The sequence below is a fragment of the Ictidomys tridecemlineatus genome, chromosome 9, assembly GCF_052094955.1.
Source record: "Ictidomys tridecemlineatus isolate mIctTri1 chromosome 9, mIctTri1.hap1, whole genome shotgun sequence".
NCBI lineage: Eukaryota > Metazoa > Chordata > Mammalia > Rodentia > Sciuridae > Ictidomys > Ictidomys tridecemlineatus.
Genome location: NC_135485.1, coordinates 124,490,535 through 124,509,851, shown reverse-complemented (window position 1 = coordinate 124,509,851; position 19,317 = coordinate 124,490,535). Strand labels below are relative to the sequence as shown.

At 35.5% G+C, this 19,317-nt stretch overlaps 2 protein-coding genes across 6 annotated transcripts in view; one reads left to right on the top strand and one right to left on the bottom strand.

Moving 5' to 3' along the window:
* Positions 1-19,317, bottom strand: part of Lrba (LPS responsive beige-like anchor protein) — a 648,575-nt gene that overhangs the window by 263,486 nt on the left and 365,772 nt on the right. For 3 of the 5 annotated variants that reach the window (XM_040293201.2, XM_040293202.2, XM_040293204.2), the window contains exons 38-40: positions 17,224-17,384; positions 9,006-9,152; positions 6,321-6,457 (exon numbers count right to left, since the gene is read on the bottom strand). In XM_040293201.2, the coding sequence (XP_040149135.2) occupies positions 6,321-6,457; positions 9,006-9,152; positions 17,224-17,384 (445 nt within the window). The remainder of the gene's footprint in view (positions 1-6,320; positions 6,458-9,005; positions 9,153-17,223; positions 17,385-19,317) is intronic. The other 2 variants (XM_021734740.3, XM_005337595.5) reach the window with 1 other exon arrangement.
* Mab21l2 (mab-21 like 2) lies at positions 362-3,015 on the top strand. Its single transcript, XM_005337594.3, has one exon. The coding sequence runs from the start codon at positions 1,347-1,349 to the stop codon at positions 2,424-2,426; it is 1,080 nt and encodes a 359-aa protein (XP_005337651.1). The 5' UTR covers positions 362-1,346; the 3' UTR covers positions 2,427-3,015.

The window sequence follows — 19,317 nt, the reverse complement described above, 5'->3', positions numbered from 1 at the left end:
TTTTTCTTCTTTGCAACTGATAAGAGGATAAAGAACAGGGGACTGTAAAATGTATGCGAGCATTTGACTTCTATTATCTCCTATTTTCTTACTTCTCTTTTTACCCTCTTTCTTTATCAAGTGCACTGGTGGCTGCTACCGTTTGCCAAGCGTGCCTGTCTTCTCTCTCGGATTGGCTAAAGCACTGACAGCTCCGATAGGGATTGTAGGAACTGAAGCTCCACCCCCTTCATGATGGCCCTGGGACCATTCATAAACTAAATAACTCCAGGAGAGAGAGAGAGAGAGAGAGAGAGAGAGAGAGAGAGAGAGAGAGAGAGAGAGAGAGAAACGGAGTCGGGGTGGGGGGAGGAGGAAGAAAGGGGGAGAGATATCAGAGGGGAGGAGGGAGAGACGACTCAAAGTGGAATCTGCACAAGCAATCTAGAGGAGGAGAGGAAAAACCCTGAATCGCTACTACTACACGCCAGATGCAACGCAAGCAACGACTTCGTCACACTAAAATAGATTTTGTTTGGGCCAAAAGTATAAATTACGAAGCAGAAATGAATATCAAACAACTTCCAGCGGTTTGCACCTAGGGAAAGACAGGAAGAACCCACAACAAACAAACCCAATTCAAACAACGCCTCCAGTAGGAAAAGAGGGAAACTGCGACAACACGACCCCCAGAAAAGAGAGGAGACCTACAGGCTGAGACGTTGGAGCTTCTGCAAATCTCAGAGAGTGCCGCGGAAAGAGTTGAGCTTCCCTGCTCTCTGGACATTAATTACATCCCTCACTTTCCTTTTGGGGGAGGGTGAGGAGGAAGGCATCACCTACAGTAAGTGAAGAAGTCCTACTAGCTTGGGAGAAGTTTTAAGAATGAACCACTGAATTTCGCTTTTATTTTAAATTTACTCTGGCACTTAAATGACTTCATTTCCAGATATCTGGGCAATTTCAACTGCAGACATCTAAGCCAAACCTCTCGGTAACGTTAATTTTTCTCTCACTACAGCCCGCTTTCCTTTCTCTCCTGCACACGGGTCATCTTTATTTTACTGATCAAGAAAAAGCAGGAAAAAAGAAAAGTCCCAGCAGCTACTTTTCTTTTCAAAAAATCATCTTTCTAATTTTCCGCAGAAGACAAAAAGGTTTGGGAAGAGGGAAAAAAAAAAAAAAACAACAACAAGCCGGCTATAGGATCAGCCGGTCAGCCCAGGTGGAGAGCCACAGTGAAAGTGGGGCTTAAAGGGAAGCGCACCGCCTCTTTCGAAAGCCGCAGGGCCACCACCAGTGTGTGAGCCTTGGATCCCTCAACGTATTGCGAGACGCCGGTGTATAGCCCGGACCTGTGCCCCAACATGATCGCCGCTCAGGCCAAGCTGGTTTACCAGCTCAATAAATACTATACTGAGCGTTGCCAAGCGCGCAAGGCGGCCATAGCCAAGACCATCCGAGAGGTCTGTAAGGTGGTCTCCGATGTGCTAAAGGAGGTGGAGGTGCAGGAGCCTCGCTTCATCAGCTCTCTGAGCGAGATCGATGCTCGCTATGAGGGGCTCGAGGTCATCTCGCCCACGGAATTCGAGGTGGTGCTCTACCTAAACCAGATGGGCGTTTTCAACTTTGTGGACGACGGCTCGCTGCCCGGCTGCGCGGTGCTCAAATTGAGTGATGGGCGGAAGCGGAGCATGTCTCTCTGGGTCGAGTTCATCACGGCGTCGGGCTACCTCTCCGCGCGCAAGATCCGCTCCCGTTTCCAGACGCTAGTCGCCCAGGCGGTGGACAAGTGCAGCTACCGGGATGTGGTCAAGATGATCGCGGATACCAGCGAGGTCAAGCTGCGCATCAGGGAACGCTATGTGGTACAAATCACGCCAGCGTTCAAGTGCACCGGGATCTGGCCTCGAAGCGCGGCACAGTGGCCTATGCCCCACATCCCCTGGCCTGGCCCCAATCGGGTGGCGGAGGTCAAGGCCGAAGGGTTCAACTTGCTCTCCAAGGAGTGCTACTCGCTGACCGGCAAGCAGAGCTCGGCTGAGAGCGACGCGTGGGTGCTACAGTTCGGGGAGGCAGAAAACCGCCTTCTGATGGGCGGCTGCCGAAACAAGTGTCTCTCGGTGCTCAAGACGCTGCGGGACCGCCACCTGGAGCTGCCGGGCCAGCCACTCAATAACTATCACATGAAGACGCTGCTGTTGTACGAGTGCGAGAAACACCCGCGGGAAACGGACTGGGACGAAGCTTGCCTGGGCGACCGGCTCAATGGCATCCTGCTGCAGCTCATCTCCTGCCTGCAATGCCGCCGCTGCCCGCACTACTTTCTGCCCAACCTCGACCTCTTTCAGGGCAAGCCACACTCGGCCCTGGAGAGCGCTGCCAAGCAGACCTGGAGGTTGGCCAGGGAAATCCTCACCAATCCCAAAAGCCTGGACAAACTATAGGGTGCTGGGGGCTGTTTGAAAAGCCACATAAACGGGCGTGCTCTCTCATACACACAACCCATCACTGAGCGAGAAAGAACGGAAAATCTGAACACAAACTTTTATGAAAGTTACCCGAAACAAAACAGGAATCTGACAGAAGACCTTCGTTAATTAAGAAGTAAAAGAGAGCAAACCAACCAAAAAAAAAAAAATCACATTCTTGCACAAAAGTGATCATTTTCTTCCAAACAATGTGAATTTAAAAGATCACATAAAAGAAGCAATCGGGCTTTGCCATCACAAAATGAAACCCAAGGTACATTTTCAAATCAATGTATAGTAGTTCCCCCCTTTTCCTTCTTTACACATCTCTCCCCCCCCCCTTTCCCTTCCCTTTCTCTCTGTTTTGTTTTTGGTTGCCTGAATGTTGTCACCAAGTGAAAAAATTATTTAACTATATGTAAAATTCCCTTTTAAAAAAGTTTTACTGATGCTAAATGTATCTCAGTGCCAATGTCAGATTGTGCTCCTCCTTCTCTTGCACCTCTACCCTCACCTTAAAATGTCTTGTTGGAAATAGTAATAAAAATATGACTTTACATTGTAATTGACTGTGGATTATTCTTAAATGAAGGCAGGTGAGATCACTTTCTAATTTACAATGTAAGTGTGTGAACTTGAGGAACTAAATGCAAGAAGCTTCCATTTGAACTCTGACTTGCAAATTTTAAAGTGTAACCTTTTATAGAATTAACTGCAAAAGTTCTAATTGAAATACTTAGGAAAAAAAGATTAATTTTACTCAACTCTAATATATTTGTTTTGCAGATTTTAAGATGAAAAGTAACATTTCATACTTGGAAAAAATAGATTTTCAATCTAATTTTCAAAATAGGAAAAACATTTTCACAATAAAAAATAAAGATATTTGCTTTATTATGCCATGCTTTTTTTTAAAAAAATATCCAATAGAAAGGAAATATTTATGGACCTTTTCTGAATAGTCAACAAAGCCTGTTGATACTTTTCCTTCAACCATTTGTCCTCTTTTTGAATAATAAAAACTTAACAAATGAATTAACCACACCAAAAATAATAAAAATGATTACAGCAATATTCCTCTCCTCCAGCAAATGGTAATATGAACAATTCAGATTTATAAATTACTTCAACTTAAAATGGGTTAGGGCTAAATACCATAGCTATGATAATTTTATCAAATTTCAAGAAGCATTCTGAATGTGCTTATATACAATTCAAACAAAAAGATCTTGATACCATTTTTATGATCAAAGAAAAAATATTCTAAGAGTTTACAAATAGAAAATCCTCCTCTTTCTCCTTTTCTAAGATAACAATCCAATAAACTTATTTCAGTGTTTCAACTTTAACAAAGGTTTCTTTTTAATGCAAGGAAACAACTGTTTGGGATATAAAATAATCAATAAAACAAAGTATTCTAAAGGAATTGGTTTGCCTTCTTTATGCTAGAGGTAACTATAAATTCCATTAGCTTTGCTACTATGAGGCAAAGGTACAGAATATGTCAGATGTTTTCCTCCAATATTTATTCTTGGAACTAGCCTAGTTTTTAATTTATTGAAAAAAATCGATGAATGAGAGAAGAGGAGGAAAATACTCTAGAAAGCAATTTTAAGATGAGAGGAAGAAGTTTGAGTGGGGGAGGTGGTATATGAAGGGATGAGCAGCAGGATAGCAGAGATGGATGAAAAACACAAGGAAGCTACTCAGGGGTCTGAGGTCTGGTTCACTTGACAGAACAGACTTAAGTTGTAGGTTTCCCTGGCAAATATTTCCTGGTGAAGATAGTCTTGTGATAGAAATATAAACTTTGATCTTATCAGTTCTGAAATCACATCCAACCTTGTATATAAGATCTATTTTTCTGGTCTCTCTCCCCTTAGATATAAAACAAACTCCCTAGTTCAGAGCACTCACACATTTTTTTTAAAATAACAAAACAAATTTATCCTCTGGGTAAAATGTTCTAAATTTTAAGAGCATTTTCAAAGTAAGCAATGGTTATCTGCATGAAATAATGTAAGGGCACACTGTTTCTTTAAAAAGATAAAAATGCAATCTTAGAATGACTTTTTTTTCCACTCAGAAAAGTATGTACAGCATCGGATACAGAGCTTCCTCCAAACGGTCCATAAAAAAGTTAAGTCTTAACAAGAAAAAAAACAAAAATACCACAATTCAGTATATTTTCTTTGCTGTTATGCAGATATCAGGGGAAAAATTTTTAAAGAAAAACACATCAGCAATAAATGTTCTTAATTCACAAAATACCTTAAAGCATCATTGCCTAAGCAATATCAAAATATTCTTCCAATAATTGGCTGAAAAAACATTTGAATATGAACTGGCAGGAGTATGATTTCTGGGATATTAGGCAGAAGACAGTAGTATAAGACAACTTCTATGATTGGGCCAAAAGATCCTGAATTTCACAATCAACAGAGAAAGAAAATTTAATTTAATGGCGCTGTACAGAATGGGATTAAGAGAGAAAAAAAAAATTATAGCTTTCCCTAAAGGAGCAAATAACTTCAAAGAATCCAATCTCAAAGACCAGTAGAGGTTTTAATTTTGAAAACAATTCATTAGACACCTTTAAACTAATTCAGATTTTAGACTTTAACCCATGTGTGTTCAAAATCATAACAGAATATTCTGAATTAAATCTCAGCTTCTCTTATATTGCAAACTACCAGAAACTAAGAGTTTATATAATTTTGGTAACTTTCCCTTCTTAAAGAAACTAAAACACATTTCCAGATATTTCATCCATGCAACAAAATAGAACATTTTTCTAAGTGATATCATTTCAGAATTTAAAAGTTTTCTTTACATTGGATTAGCTGAATTATCTGGCTTGAAACAATCCATTCCATCATGGCCTTGTTATACAGTCTACCAATTCCTCTTTTAATACAGGCAGCAAAATGGAAATAAAGTGCTAAAAACATGCATAAGATGAGAAATTATTTGTTTGTAAAGTTTTTAATAAAATTAAAACATTTTCATTAACTGCTATTTTGAAATACTTCCAAATCATTAAGGTTTAACAATTCAGATATGATTTCAAAACCAAAAGCCCTCACTAACCAATAAACTTAGAATATATAGGTACACACACAAACACACACACAGCCTGTAAAACAAAAATGCAAACCAGGCCTCTTTCTATAGGTTCCTTATTTTGCTTATTTTTAAAGAAACTCTGAGCAAACTGTAATATTTACTTTCAAGAAATAAATGGAATTTTGGCTTTATGACTGTTAAGAAATACAATCTTTCTTAGTAAAACTAAAGTTGCCACAGTCAGAAAAGTAATCAGAAATACATTTTAAAAGAGAAATTATATTTTCATTTAAACATAGGAAATTATGTAGTGCCTTGTAAAATCTACTACAGGTAATGGGAAACAGAGGTATGATACACACGCAGAACGGGCTTGCTGCATGCACAACAAAGTAGTAAGTCATGGGGACAAAGCAAGGAAAATGATATATTGGTATTATATCCAGAAAACATAAAAGCTAAACAAAGTAATTTCACTTTCAATCTCACTAAATTTTGTAGCTTAATTCACCCTAGACCCATTCAAACAAAAATAAATTTATAGACAATATTCCCTGAGCTTCCCTCTCACCAAAGAGCTAATGATAAATGCAATTAAATGAAAACTGTTTTTGAATCTAAATGAACTTCAATAATCTAGATGGTAAAAGAAGCAAACTAAAAAAGAAAACTGCCTTACATGTACACAGATTTAATTCAGCAAGAAATTCAAACTAAGCCCATGAGATTTTGCCAATGCTAATCTCACCTAACAGCAACCCACATCCTATAATAAGAAAAAATGAAACCACTTCTTCATCTCACCTTGGGGTCAATTTTCTTGAAGTTGGGATCCTCTTCATCCACCTCAAAATAGAGTTCAGAGGAGGTGACAGAAAGAGTGCCCTTTACTACAATAGAGGGGGCCACAAGCTGAGCTGGTGTGCTCAGGCTAACGGGACCTGCCAAGAGGAAAAGATGAGCCATATAAGTTAGAATGACACTTTGCAAAAAACTAAATTTGACCAGAAAATTTATTAATTTTTTGAAGAACTAAAAGTACAAAAATGCCTAGTACCAAAATTCCTGTTAACTCCTTCTATACTTTCACATCCTTTCCATCCCAAATCTTCCTCTGAAAAATGCAAAGTCAGGATTCTCATACTAGAAGATTTATAACAGGCAGTTAATGACAACAGTAAACTAGGATGCAATTACTTTACAAGGAGTGCGCTAAGTTCTGGTCTCATCTCTGGGCAAAAAGGTAGCTCTGCCTAAATAAGTGCATCTACATTCCATTTATAAAACAAGCCTCAGGCTATCAAACAACATGGAATAACAACCAGGAGAAAGGAAGCCTCAATAGGATTCCAAGGCCAGAGGTGAGCTTAGAGTTTGGCTGAGGCATGACTACAAAAAAGGTCACTAGCTTATTAATAAGTGGGAAATTCTCTGATAAACTTTATTCTTGGAAAAAAATTTATGCCAGATTGACACAAAACCTCTTCTGCAACAACTTTATCCTGAGAAAGACTGGTAAAAATACTTATTTCCTAACCCTTCCTTTCCACTGTTAAATATTGTTCAATGCTTCCAAATCTAATATTAGTGTAGTTCAGGGACATTGGGAGTAAACAGCTGGAGGGTGGGTTTCCAAGTGAATGAATTTTTATTGGAATAATCAAATCTCCACAGGGCTTATCAAAGAGACAAATCAGACTGCTACTGAAAACAAAAGATTCACTACAGATAGAAGAGCATAAAGTATATTAAATTTAAACCTAAAATAAGGACCCAAAATAATAATTATGTAATATATATACACTTATATAGAGAAAAATGCAGAAAGACTTTGAATTTTTATAGCAATTTATCATTGTGCAACTCCTATAGAAGAAGAAAACTGCCAAAGAGAAGATTGGCATTTATAGTTCTGAATTAATATAGTGCCTATAAACAAGGTGCACCTATTCAGGTAATCAATGAGTGAATAAGTGTTTCAAAATTCAGATGAACTGACATTTCCATCGATTGTTAGAAGGGTGATGGTCCTTAATCTCACATCAATCTTAATGTGTGCCAGTAGGACAATAGAAGGGATGCTCTGCAGAGATCAGAGCACGTTTTGCCCTCTATTCCCAATGTACAAATACATTGTGTTTGCAGATGGGCAGCAGATAGCTGCAGAACAGCCATGATTTCCCAAAGCTCATCCCTATAAATGGATGAAATAAGCAGCTATGTGTTCTTTTGCTGTCTCCTTTTGCCCTCTGTACATTAGCATGTAATCCTGAGAAGAAATAACATTTTTTCAATCACTCTTAGACATTCAATTATAGGGTAAGCAGACAGCTGCAGGAGCTAGGGCAGCCTAGGTCCTACAGAAGACCCCTGACAATTTCCACTTCATTTCTAACCCACACCACTTTATTAGTGTGGATTACTTCTTAATCCTATTGCCATTGTCAAGATTATATAATTAAACTCCCCTTTCACCTCTATTACTGTATGAATGTATTACTGGTAGCAAGAATAGAGGCAAAATAAAGGACAAAATGGGTAAATGGATGTGAAGGAAAATATTTGAGAATGGCAGTATCCACTTCCCCATTCCCTCTCCAAATCCCTTAACAGTGTACTTAAATTAATTTTATTTCACTTTACAGAAAGGCATATCATCATCAGAGACGATGAATCGATTTCTATTTTGGTTTTTCATTATGAAGTTGCATCACAGCACAGTTTGCAGATATATAACCAAATAAAAGCTTTCCAATGAATTATCTTAAAATCATGATAATGCAAGAATATGTAATTCTTCCATTAATACATAATTCACCCACAGAAATGGTGGACTCTTGCATACTTTCCTCCTTGAGGAACAGAGCCACAGGCGTTAAAGAAAATAAGGCATTTAATGAATGACTAAAATTTCAGGCTAAACAAGAGAATTTTTCCCATAAGGGAAGTAAAACTGAGAATCTGCAGAGTGCAAATCAAAATTTCTACATCAAGCAAAATATGTGAACCCCATGAACAGCCATGGCATTCTTGGAATTGATTTTTTGAGTGAGTTAAATGTATATGCAGTATGTTCACTAAGACTTGTATATCAAAATAAATAGCTCATCTGCCTCCAAGCTTTATTTATAAAACAATTGGCAGAATTTCACTTATAGCCTTCATTTTATAGAGATTTGGTAACTCCCATAGGATGGGCAAAGCAATTTTGTTGTAGATGCTTTTTAAACTTTTTTTCTTTTTCAGTGAAAATCATACATAAAAGAAAAAGATGAGGAGGGTAAAGAGACTGAATAGAACAGAAAAATAAAGGAGAAATTGTAGAAGATGAAGTGGGAGGTGGGGTGCTGGGAAGAACAAAAACAATCTCTAATTAATGTAATAGTGGGTGTAAGCTTGGTAGTCCTCGTGGTCACAGCTGAAAAAGTAAGTAATTAGATGCTCATTGTCCCAGACCCAGCTGAAATATCTGCACAACCACTGAATTACCGGCAAGATTCTCTAAATCTTTCTCATCCACGGATGATAGAGTATCGTCGTCGCCTTCCAAGAGGACCTCGTTTTCTGAGTTCTGATTTCCTAAAGCCTGACTCTTGATGGACTGTTTTCCTTTAGCAAGGATATCTTCATCTGCGGCTGAAATGAAAAGGAAACAAAGCTGTCCATCAGCATCGGGAGGAGCACTCTGGCAGAGGGGTAGGCGTTGAGGTAAGGGCAGGTGGCCAGAGATGGCCCAGCTTTTATACACAGAGTCACCCGCAGTGGGGAAAGTAACTGGGATGGCACATGCACTCCTTCTGACAAACGGGATTCCCCAGGCTAGTGTAATGTTACCCTGAACAAGCACCCTAATCCCATTAAATCTGACCCCTGCACAGCTCACCCAGCCTTTTATTTACTTATAGTTAGGGCTGGAGAGGCTTCCAAAGCAACACCTTTTTTCTTTCTTTTTAAATTTGTTAGGAAAAATCATAAGTTAGTTTGTGAAAAAATATATTTAACATTGTAAATAAGAAGGACTCATTAATTCCTCCTATATTGACAAAGATTTTGAAATGACTGAGAGTGGCTGTGTAGGGGAATCCACAAATAAGAAGATTCAGAGCTAGGAGAGATTTGCAGCCAATAAGGAATCAGGCCCAGACCCTGAAGCCATATCAGACACTAATAAAGACACCCCAGCTGCATTCTCTTTTTTATCCCCTCCTCCCTCCTTCACATTGCCCTTGTTCACATTTTCACACATCTACTCCCCGCCCCATCAACCCTTATACAAATATCTGAGAGCAAGGCCTTGCAGAAACCTAGTGGAGGCTGAATACTCCCTCCTCCACATGTTTAAACTAAAGGGCTAAGGCACCCCAGGGGCAAACATAACAGAAGGAGCAGGATGAGAGGCATCTGGGTAAAGGGCCTCATGCAGCCTGACTGGAGCAGCCTGTGGAGAGCAGCAGCACCAGACTCTGGCACTGGGACATGGCAGTGACTGCCAGAGGAAAGAGGGGAGGGAACACTGATCTAGGCATTAGGCTCCAAGAAGAACCTACAGTCAACAGAAGCAGAGATGGGACTGGAAGAACACACTGGAACTCTGAAACTCTGGCTAAAAAACCTCATGTCCCTCTCTAGGGTCACTGTATTGCTTTGAGCAGGTTTCTCTTTAAGAAAAATGGAAAAACAGATATGGTGTATGATTTGTAAACGCTCATGTTTATCTTTTCCTAACATTATTATTAGTAATTAATGGTGCCACACATGAGAAAGCTTAGAATCTTCACTATTCCATGGACATTCTGGTTTCTAACAAGTGACATCCCAGAGTTAAAGCACCTGACTCAACCACACTGCAGCCATTGATATGGAAATCTGATGGTCAGGCTTTCTGCTCCACTGTAGTTTCCGCCCAGGTTTAGACCCCCAGTCAAAGAATACAGCAACCAGTTTGCAGTTAACATGGCTAATAGTTACCTATATGAGATAGTCTAAATATTTAAATAAGCTGCACGTATGTTATCTGGTTAGCCGGGCAGATCACAGCTTCTTTGCATTTAATAGCTATGGTTTTTTGTAATATTAAGGGTAAAAGAAGGGTGTGTGTGTGTGAGGGTGTGTGTGTGTGTGTGTGTGTGTGTGTGTGTGTGTGTGTGTGAGAGAGAGAGAGAGAGAGAGAGAGAGAGAGAGAGAGAGAGAGAGAGAAAATTGACCATGTATACCACTTTCATATAATATTTATAGCACTAAAAAGAACATAGAGGGGCTGGGGTTGTGGCACAGTGGTAGAGCACTTGCCTAGCATGTGTGAGGTACTAGGTTCAACTCTCAGCACCACATATAAATAAATAAAGTCTATTGACAACTAAGAAATTTAAAAAAAAACAGAGTTTTTCTATTAAATAGGAAAGTCATGAAGAAGCTTTCTCTATTTACCTTTGAATATATTCTGTAGGTAAATAGAAATCTAATTTTCTCTCATACCCACAGTAAGCTACACAAAGATGAAAGTCTCAATAAATATTTGAAAAGTTAATACACCTAATTAAAATATTTTTTTTAAACCTAGAGAGAAATATATTAATTAATCACTAATTTTTAGGAAAATAACACTATGTCTTTATTATCATACTTTCTATTTCAAGCATGTAGATTTCCTTACTCTAGAATCAGAAACACTGCCTGAGCCCAAACAAACCTCTTTCCAATTTGTAATCAACCTTACTCTGGTAAACTTGTCACTGAGATATACAAAAGAAAACATCATCTTTCTTATATAGTATGTTATAACATGTTACCATTTGCTAGTTACATCTTAGCACAGAATCAGAATGCTATATTCTCTTTATTTTCTTAATTTATAACTTCCTTCTTCAAAGCAGAAATACTAACAATAAGGTTAATATTACATAGCCCATGGGCCAGGGAATGTTCAAAACACTTTAATATTTAACTCATTTAATTCTCACAAACCTTCTGTTATTCCTCATTTTCAAATAAGAAAGCAGGCTCAGAGAGGTTACAGAGTTTACTTAAGGTAACAGGACTCATGACAGTTGGAGTCACGATATAAAAAAACAAGCCTTCTGGTGCCAGAATCTAGGCTCCTAACCACTATGCCATACTAGCACTTAGCTGGTAAGAAGGTGCAGGGGTGGGGGGGGATGAAAACCACAGTGCAAATATAAATGTATATGTAATTTACTATTGTTTCCTAATCTTTATTTTTCTCAGAGTGCAATTTAAAAGTTAAAACAGAATCAAAATGAATGAGAACTTAAAAAAAAATCATTTCCAATCTCAAATTTGAGAACATGTGTCAAACTTATCAGAAACAACTAAATTCAACACCCAGTCCATTCATTACTTTCTCTGTGATCACTACCATACAGATCCTGAAGTAGATACCAAGCTTAATAGAAAAAAAGAAAAAAAAACATTTTAATCTGCAAACATTTATAAAATTTGAGAGTCCTCAGTAGCAATATGCAAGTGCTTAAAATAACTCAATAAATAAATTCACATTCAACTTAAATGACCACTAAAAATATAATGTGTTATTCCTTCCAACAGGGATTTAAATTTTTAAATATGGTCTCATCATTCTGACTCATATTAAAACAAAGTAACTTTTGAATTAAATAGTTTCATGAAAAAAAAATTTTGAGTGCTGTAGGTATACATACAAACACCCACTTTAATTTATTTATTTACATATTTTTACAAGCTCAGATTCTGGAATTGTTCAACCTCAACTGAAAAACCTCTTGTCATAGAAAATATGCAGCTTACTGATATTTAGAATGGTTTTCCTGTAATTAACTCCCCCTTGAGGATTTTAAGTTAGCAGCAGTAAAATTACCAACAGTACTCTAATACACACCACATGCGCGGTGTTCAATTCTCAGTGGTCTAATAGCTTTCTGCTAAGGAACTTTTTTTTTTTTTCTTTCCTAAATTACAACAAAACTTTCCCAAGCACAAATTAAAAGGTAATTATGTTTATATGTTCCGGGGAAAAGCATATTTTTAACTTTCATTTGTCTTCTACTCAACCATTTTAAACAAGTAACTATTTTGATATCTTCTTTGAGTATATTCTTATAGTTGTCTAAAATTTTAACCGGATGATGTCAGATAATACTTTTGGTTCACTTTTAAAGTTCAATTCAGATAATTTCTGCTAATGAATTTGTTAATGAACAAGATCACTTTTTACATTTTTTCATATCATTATTAACATACTATCTTTATCAGTTGTCTTCTTTATTCTGGTTTAATATTTATCTTAATAACTAAAATGTATTATTACCTAAACATGGAGAAATTTATCAAAAATGCTATCTTTAAAACATGACTTTATTCAAGGATAACAGCAATAAGAGGTCTAAAAGAGAGGCTGATCCTCAAAATGTAAAGATCATGTTCTTTAGAGAAAATGCTCTCTCAAACACCCACTGAGCCAGTAAACAGGAATCAATAGTCCAAGTATAGTAAAAAGAAGAATTAGTCACTTTGCATTTAAAAAAAACAAAGATTACTACTGAAATAACAACGTGACTTCAAATGTACATAAAACAGATATGGGTTTCCACTCAGTGTAATGTGAAGCATATACCATAACTGTATTCTTAAAAAGGACACATAAAAAGCAGCTCACAATCATTGACTGTCCTATCTAATTAAATCCCCTTTACAGCATATGCCATTTCCTTAGGGTTCCAGGTCAAGAATATTTACTATGGAAAAACTACTGAAACAACAAAGAATGATTAAAAAAAAAAATAGACAAGTACATATCCTAATGATCATGGGCTCCCCAAAAGTTTTTGATCTAGAACCCAGTATATACTCATCTTATAAAGGCAGCAATACTATCTGGTATTACTTCAGTGAAGAGACAATGACCTGATTTATGATCTTTACATCATCTATCATCCCTAGAAAACCAAATGAGTTTTCTGTATCATTCCATACATTTACAATATGGGAAGGGCAATTAAATTGTCAGAATTAAAAAATTTGTTTTTAACTAGAAGGTAGTTTTAAACTAGGTTAAATTCTCCTCATATATTTCTCTTAGCATTCTTATTCTCTACAAAATAAAAATGTCTTGAATTCAATAGGATTCTACTGCTAAACTGTTTTAGTATTTGAATTAAGACTAATATTTCTACCATTTAAAATACTTTTATGTGGCTTCAATTTGAATATAACATTCCCATTATAATTAACAGTGAATTTCAGAAGATATCACTGCACACTGATATGAAAATTTGACCAGTCCTCAGATAATCTGGGCTTTACTCCTTTACCTACTGAGAATTACATCAGCCCTTTGTTACCTCAGTTTCCTTATCTGGAAAGAATAAAATTAGACTAGACTTTTGCCTTAGGTTCCTTCCAGATCTAAAATGCTCTGATCATAAATAAATGCCAAACTGGCCTCTATGCGTTAGGAGTATGGTAGGAATTATAACGACAGATTTCTAATAAATTTTACACTATAAAATGGAAGGAAATGCCCTCAAGAATCAAATACCCACCTTTGCTTGCTGCTGCGAATTTCCATAAAGATTATTTAATTATAAGAGGAAGTATTAATTTTAATTTTAAAATATGACTCAGTTTCTGCAAAGTTAAAGGAATCTCCCATTACAACATGACTTTTATAAATAACCACTTTGGAGGGTCTCTGTTTGAAAAATTACCTAAAGCTCTTTTCCCCAAGCAAGTTAATGTGAACTTGGGAAGGGCAATTAAATTGTCAGAATTAAAAAATTTGTTTTTAACTAGAAGGTAGCCAGAAGTAGAGTCATGGGGCTGGTATTGATCGCCCAAACAGAGAACATCACTCTTCAGGTATTTACTCTGCCACCTTCACACCAGAGGCTTTCCTTCACATCAAATCCATCTATTAAAAAGATGGCTCTTACTACTAAATACATAACTAATCTCCAATGACACTTCTATTTAGATGTCTTCCTTTGAAAATGATAATATAGTTCAAGAAGTTCTAAGACTCTGCATTTGTAAAATGTCTTGTGCCTTGGTTAAATAAATTATAAATAAAAGTAAGAAGTCATAAAGCAACACGGAATGCACATATCATCCACAGAAATCTCTATTTTAAATCCAACAATGAACCATACACTTTATTCATGTTAAAATATAATTGCAATTGCTTTTATAAAATCATATCACCTATTTTGTTTTGCACACTTGATTTTTAATGTTTATTTTGATAGACACCTTCATGTTCCAAAACATATTTAAAAGTGGAATTTCATAGTTAACACAAAATTTAAATTGAATGTCACTATGGAAGTTACTTTATTTAATAAAATATTTTTTAAAATTAAGCTCTTTATTAGCATAAATTATGCTGACATCAAACAATACCACAGTACAATCTATGTGCTGAGTTTCATAATTGTCTACTATGTCCCTATTATTTAAAATAATATATATACAACATATACATATATACTTACACACACAAAGTATAGGTACAGCTTATACATTTTTTGAAAAATATTAAGTATGACTTCACCCCTTAATTATAAGAGGACTGAAGCACCTCCTACATACATAGTTGGTTATTTTTTAAAAATATATATATTTCACATTTAAGTTATTGCATTTAAATCTTTGAAATGTTTGAAATATCAATCATTAGAAGATTTGTTTAAAATATTAATAAATAGGTTGGAATTACATAAATGTTTAACTTTGCATCTATCAATTTTAAAATGCACAAGAAAATATAGATAAGTAGGGTACTAACTTTTAAATTACCATCTAAAGTAATATCAGTGAAATCTGATTTAAACAGTTCAAGATACTCTTAATAATAAAAGCATCACTAATAGGTATCTTTTTTATGGAACATTATTACAGATTCTTAGAATTAAAAATGCTAATACAATATTATTATTTTAAAAATTAAAGTTTAACAATGAAATAAAAATTTATTCATTAAATCCTATGAAAACTCAACATGGTTGAATGTACTATTTTTGATGAGAATGTAGTTTTAAAATTCTGCATTAGAGTGACACCACAAATTTTAAAATCAGTTACTAATAATTCCCTCTGGATAAGAATTAATCCCCTTTTTGTGATTTTAGAATCAAGTCCTCCCCTTCCTGACATAAGAGGAAATTTTATAAATGCAATTTTATTGTCATAGACCTCAGAACTCACAACTTACTGTTAAATGACAGTTTAGAAGACAGAAATATGATTAGTAAACTTAAATTTTTAAGAGCATCTGGTAATATCTATGTGGCTGAAAAGGATGAAATTGCAAACAGGCTGCTTTTTTTCAATGAATCATTAAAATAATAAAATCCCTCCAAAACTTAGTAAAGAAAAAAAAATATGTAGCTGAAATCTATAGCACCACATAAAAGGTATATGACCCTAAAAGCAAAAGTGGCCTAATTAATTTTACATAGTATTTCCCCTTCTCCACCTCCTGTAGTTGAAGATGTAGGGCCCTGAGACTATTATTGCTTTTAGATCACTTTGTTATTGACTATTCTCTGTATGATCATTTATTTTAAAGGACTGGTGTCACATTTGGTGTTATATCTGATGACATATTGTGGACATTTTCTTCTAGAAATGGCTCTTTAAGGCTGAGTGCAAGAGGTTAAACTGCCTGACTGAGGCCAAACCTAAGACTACAGATTTTTAATCTAAATTCCTAACATCTTTACATGTATGGAAACATCACAGAGTACCACATAAATAAGTACAATTTTTATGTATCAGTTTAAAATGATAAAAATTTCAAAAATTCTTAATACCTTAACTGAATATAATTTAACATTTATTTTGTATACTATGTATTGCCATTTAACCAGAAGCTGCTACATGTTAAATTAATAACTTAAAATGGGCGGGGGAATATTTCTTACCTTATTAAAAAATAATCAATTTATATTTTGTAAAATAAAAATAATTTTAACATTGAAAGGGGGGGCATTAACCTTTTATATATTTAAACTGACTCTCAAAACTCATAAAATAATCTATAAAAATACAATTCTACGATCAAAGAAGTATAATACTGTCAAATCTGAAGGACTTTTTCAGTTTTTCAATTTACTTATCAGACTTCTACTTAAACTGAATGATAGTCATATGCATTGTAACAAAAGGGGGAAAATGTTTTGTTAAGCTCTGATAACAAGATGATGTAGAATAGGAAACATATGAAAATAATGCCTATTCTCTTTCATTCAGGAGCCATCAATCACAACCATCTACAAATCAAGGTTCAGAAAGTATCCAGGCGCTTGGATATTTATTACCGTCTTTTCCCACTTCATAATCTCATTCTAAAATACCATAGTTGGGGGAAAACTATATATACATACCAGGTCCTAGAAACATATCTGATCTTTAAATGCTGTCTTTCTGATACCTGTGAATAGGCAGGCTTCCAGGATTAATTTACTCAAAGCTCGTGTGTTGTTCAAAAGGACAAATATTTTAGCCTCTTACTCTGAAACAAAGGGTCCGTGTAAGTTTTGTATGTATAATAAATAAATACCCTTGACACCATAATTTTACAGGATCTTATACTAACTGTAAAAAAAAAAATTAACCTCTCTTTCTGAGGTGAATAACTATGAAATGTGGTGTTGGACGATTTTACAGTGCCTTGTAATAATGAAGTTATGCTCTTCATTACCAAGTACTGTACCTGCTGCTACTGGCAAGGAGTGGTTTATACACTGACCATGTTCCACGGCTGTTTTTAGTGTCGCTTCAGGATGTGTGGATCCTAGAGGGTTACGCACAAATCGTCGCCGGCGCCGCAAGTCATCTTCCCAGTAGTCAAGGCGCCAGAACTCACGAGGACGACTACAATGAAACAGAGAAGCCACATATGTTAGCAATTATCAAACAGCGTGGTAGCACCGAATTTCTGCATAAAGCTCTCCTTGTTTGCTCTGCCTTTTTTTTCTCTCTCTCTCCTTCCTCTTAATTCTCCCCCATCTCACACTCCCCTTTCTGCAATCTTTAACTTAGGTATGTCCTTGAAAATAACAATATCACCTTCTGGTCTAAGGAACTCCTTTTCCTTTTCTTGGAAGGTGAAATGAGCACTAAATACATCATTTTGAAATGAATTGCTGACAGTGTGATCAGTTTCCCCACACTCTAGTGGCATGTGCTCTGATTTCAGCCTCATTTCAGCCTCAGCAGGGCACCTTTCTCTGTGGCTGCATTTATAAACCAGAATAGGGAAAAGGCTATTATAAATATGGTATAGCATTACCTATATTAATCAAAGTCTGTCCCCCTTCATTTTTCTTCCTAATTTGTGCCTTTTTGCACAAGGTCAGTAAATCATACCATGAATTCTTGGTCCAGAAAGTGTTAACTTTAATGAATATCTCAGTTACATGGTTATGTATGTGATAATAAAATATTACTCTGTTTAGATGTGCAGGAATTTAATTAAAATAATCTCTTAAAATATTCATTACATTTAGCCCCTGAGGCTTAGAACAACAGAAGAAAATGCATTTCTTTTCCATTTACTGTTTTTAAATAAACCATTCCTGTGGAGTGAAATAGCAATCTATTTTCAAGCAAATCAGATTGGATTTCTGTTTTATGTAGCCTGTTTTTATATTTAATTAAAAACTACATAGTATATGATGTGCAATAATTGCTATATCGAAAGCATACTTTTGGAAATTCATTTTTAAAATTCAAGTTCTACATTTCCCAAATTACATAGATCTTTTATATGACAACATATAAATGTCAGCTTTCTCTCCTGTTAACTAATTGTGATCTAGCATGCTAGAAAATATTTTATAAGGAAAATACTAATATGAAGGTTTTTCAGTTACAGTAAGGAAAAAAATCTCTGGAGAATATGTATTTAGTGAACATATTCACTAAACATGTACAGCATGAAAACCTATAAGTTTTGATAGTAAAATAAAAAAGTATTCATAAATAATCAAAACTTCTAAAGGAATGGCTAATACAAAATAAAATTTTACTTGTATTCCATGAGCTAATAAAATTGTATCTGTCAGCTTTGACAAATTAGTAGTCTTAACCAAATGACAATCCCCAAACACATAAGTAAAAGTCATCCTTATTTTGATGTTTTAAAGATGTTCTTTTTAAAAATTCAAAATAGATTTATAAATAAAATATTTTTATCTCATAACTATTATCTCAATTATCTCAGGTTATAAAAGAATAGACAACAAGCAGTACATTATTTGACGAAACTATTTTTAAAACAATAGGAATCCAGTGGTCTTTTCTAAGAATGCTGAAGAGACAATAAGAACATCAAACATTTCCTTTGTTGATACTGGTCATGCATGAGGAGAAGGAGATATTATATAATCAAATGGAATACAGAAATGTCTAAGAGAATTGCAGTCATTAGAAAGAAAAAATAAAAAAGCTCTTTTACTCTTCAAATTTCTCCATTATTTTGTCATCTCGAGCTTAAATAAAAACTAATACCATAATTTCATTTAAAGAGCAAATTGGAAATAGTTATGAATAATACACACAAGCAAAAGACAACAGTTGTTTGAACTCAGTTAATGAAATAAAATTCTCCTTAGGTGAGAGGCAGAAAGGCAGTGCACAGATGGCTATGTGCATGGCTTTGATAGTCATGTAGCTTAGATAGGTACTTCATCATTCTGCCTACCTATATTTATCTGTTAAAATTATTATCAAATATCAGGCAGGATGCAGTCGTGAATCACAGGCTGCAGCTCGTCTTCAGGGGAATGATACAATAAGAGTCTAT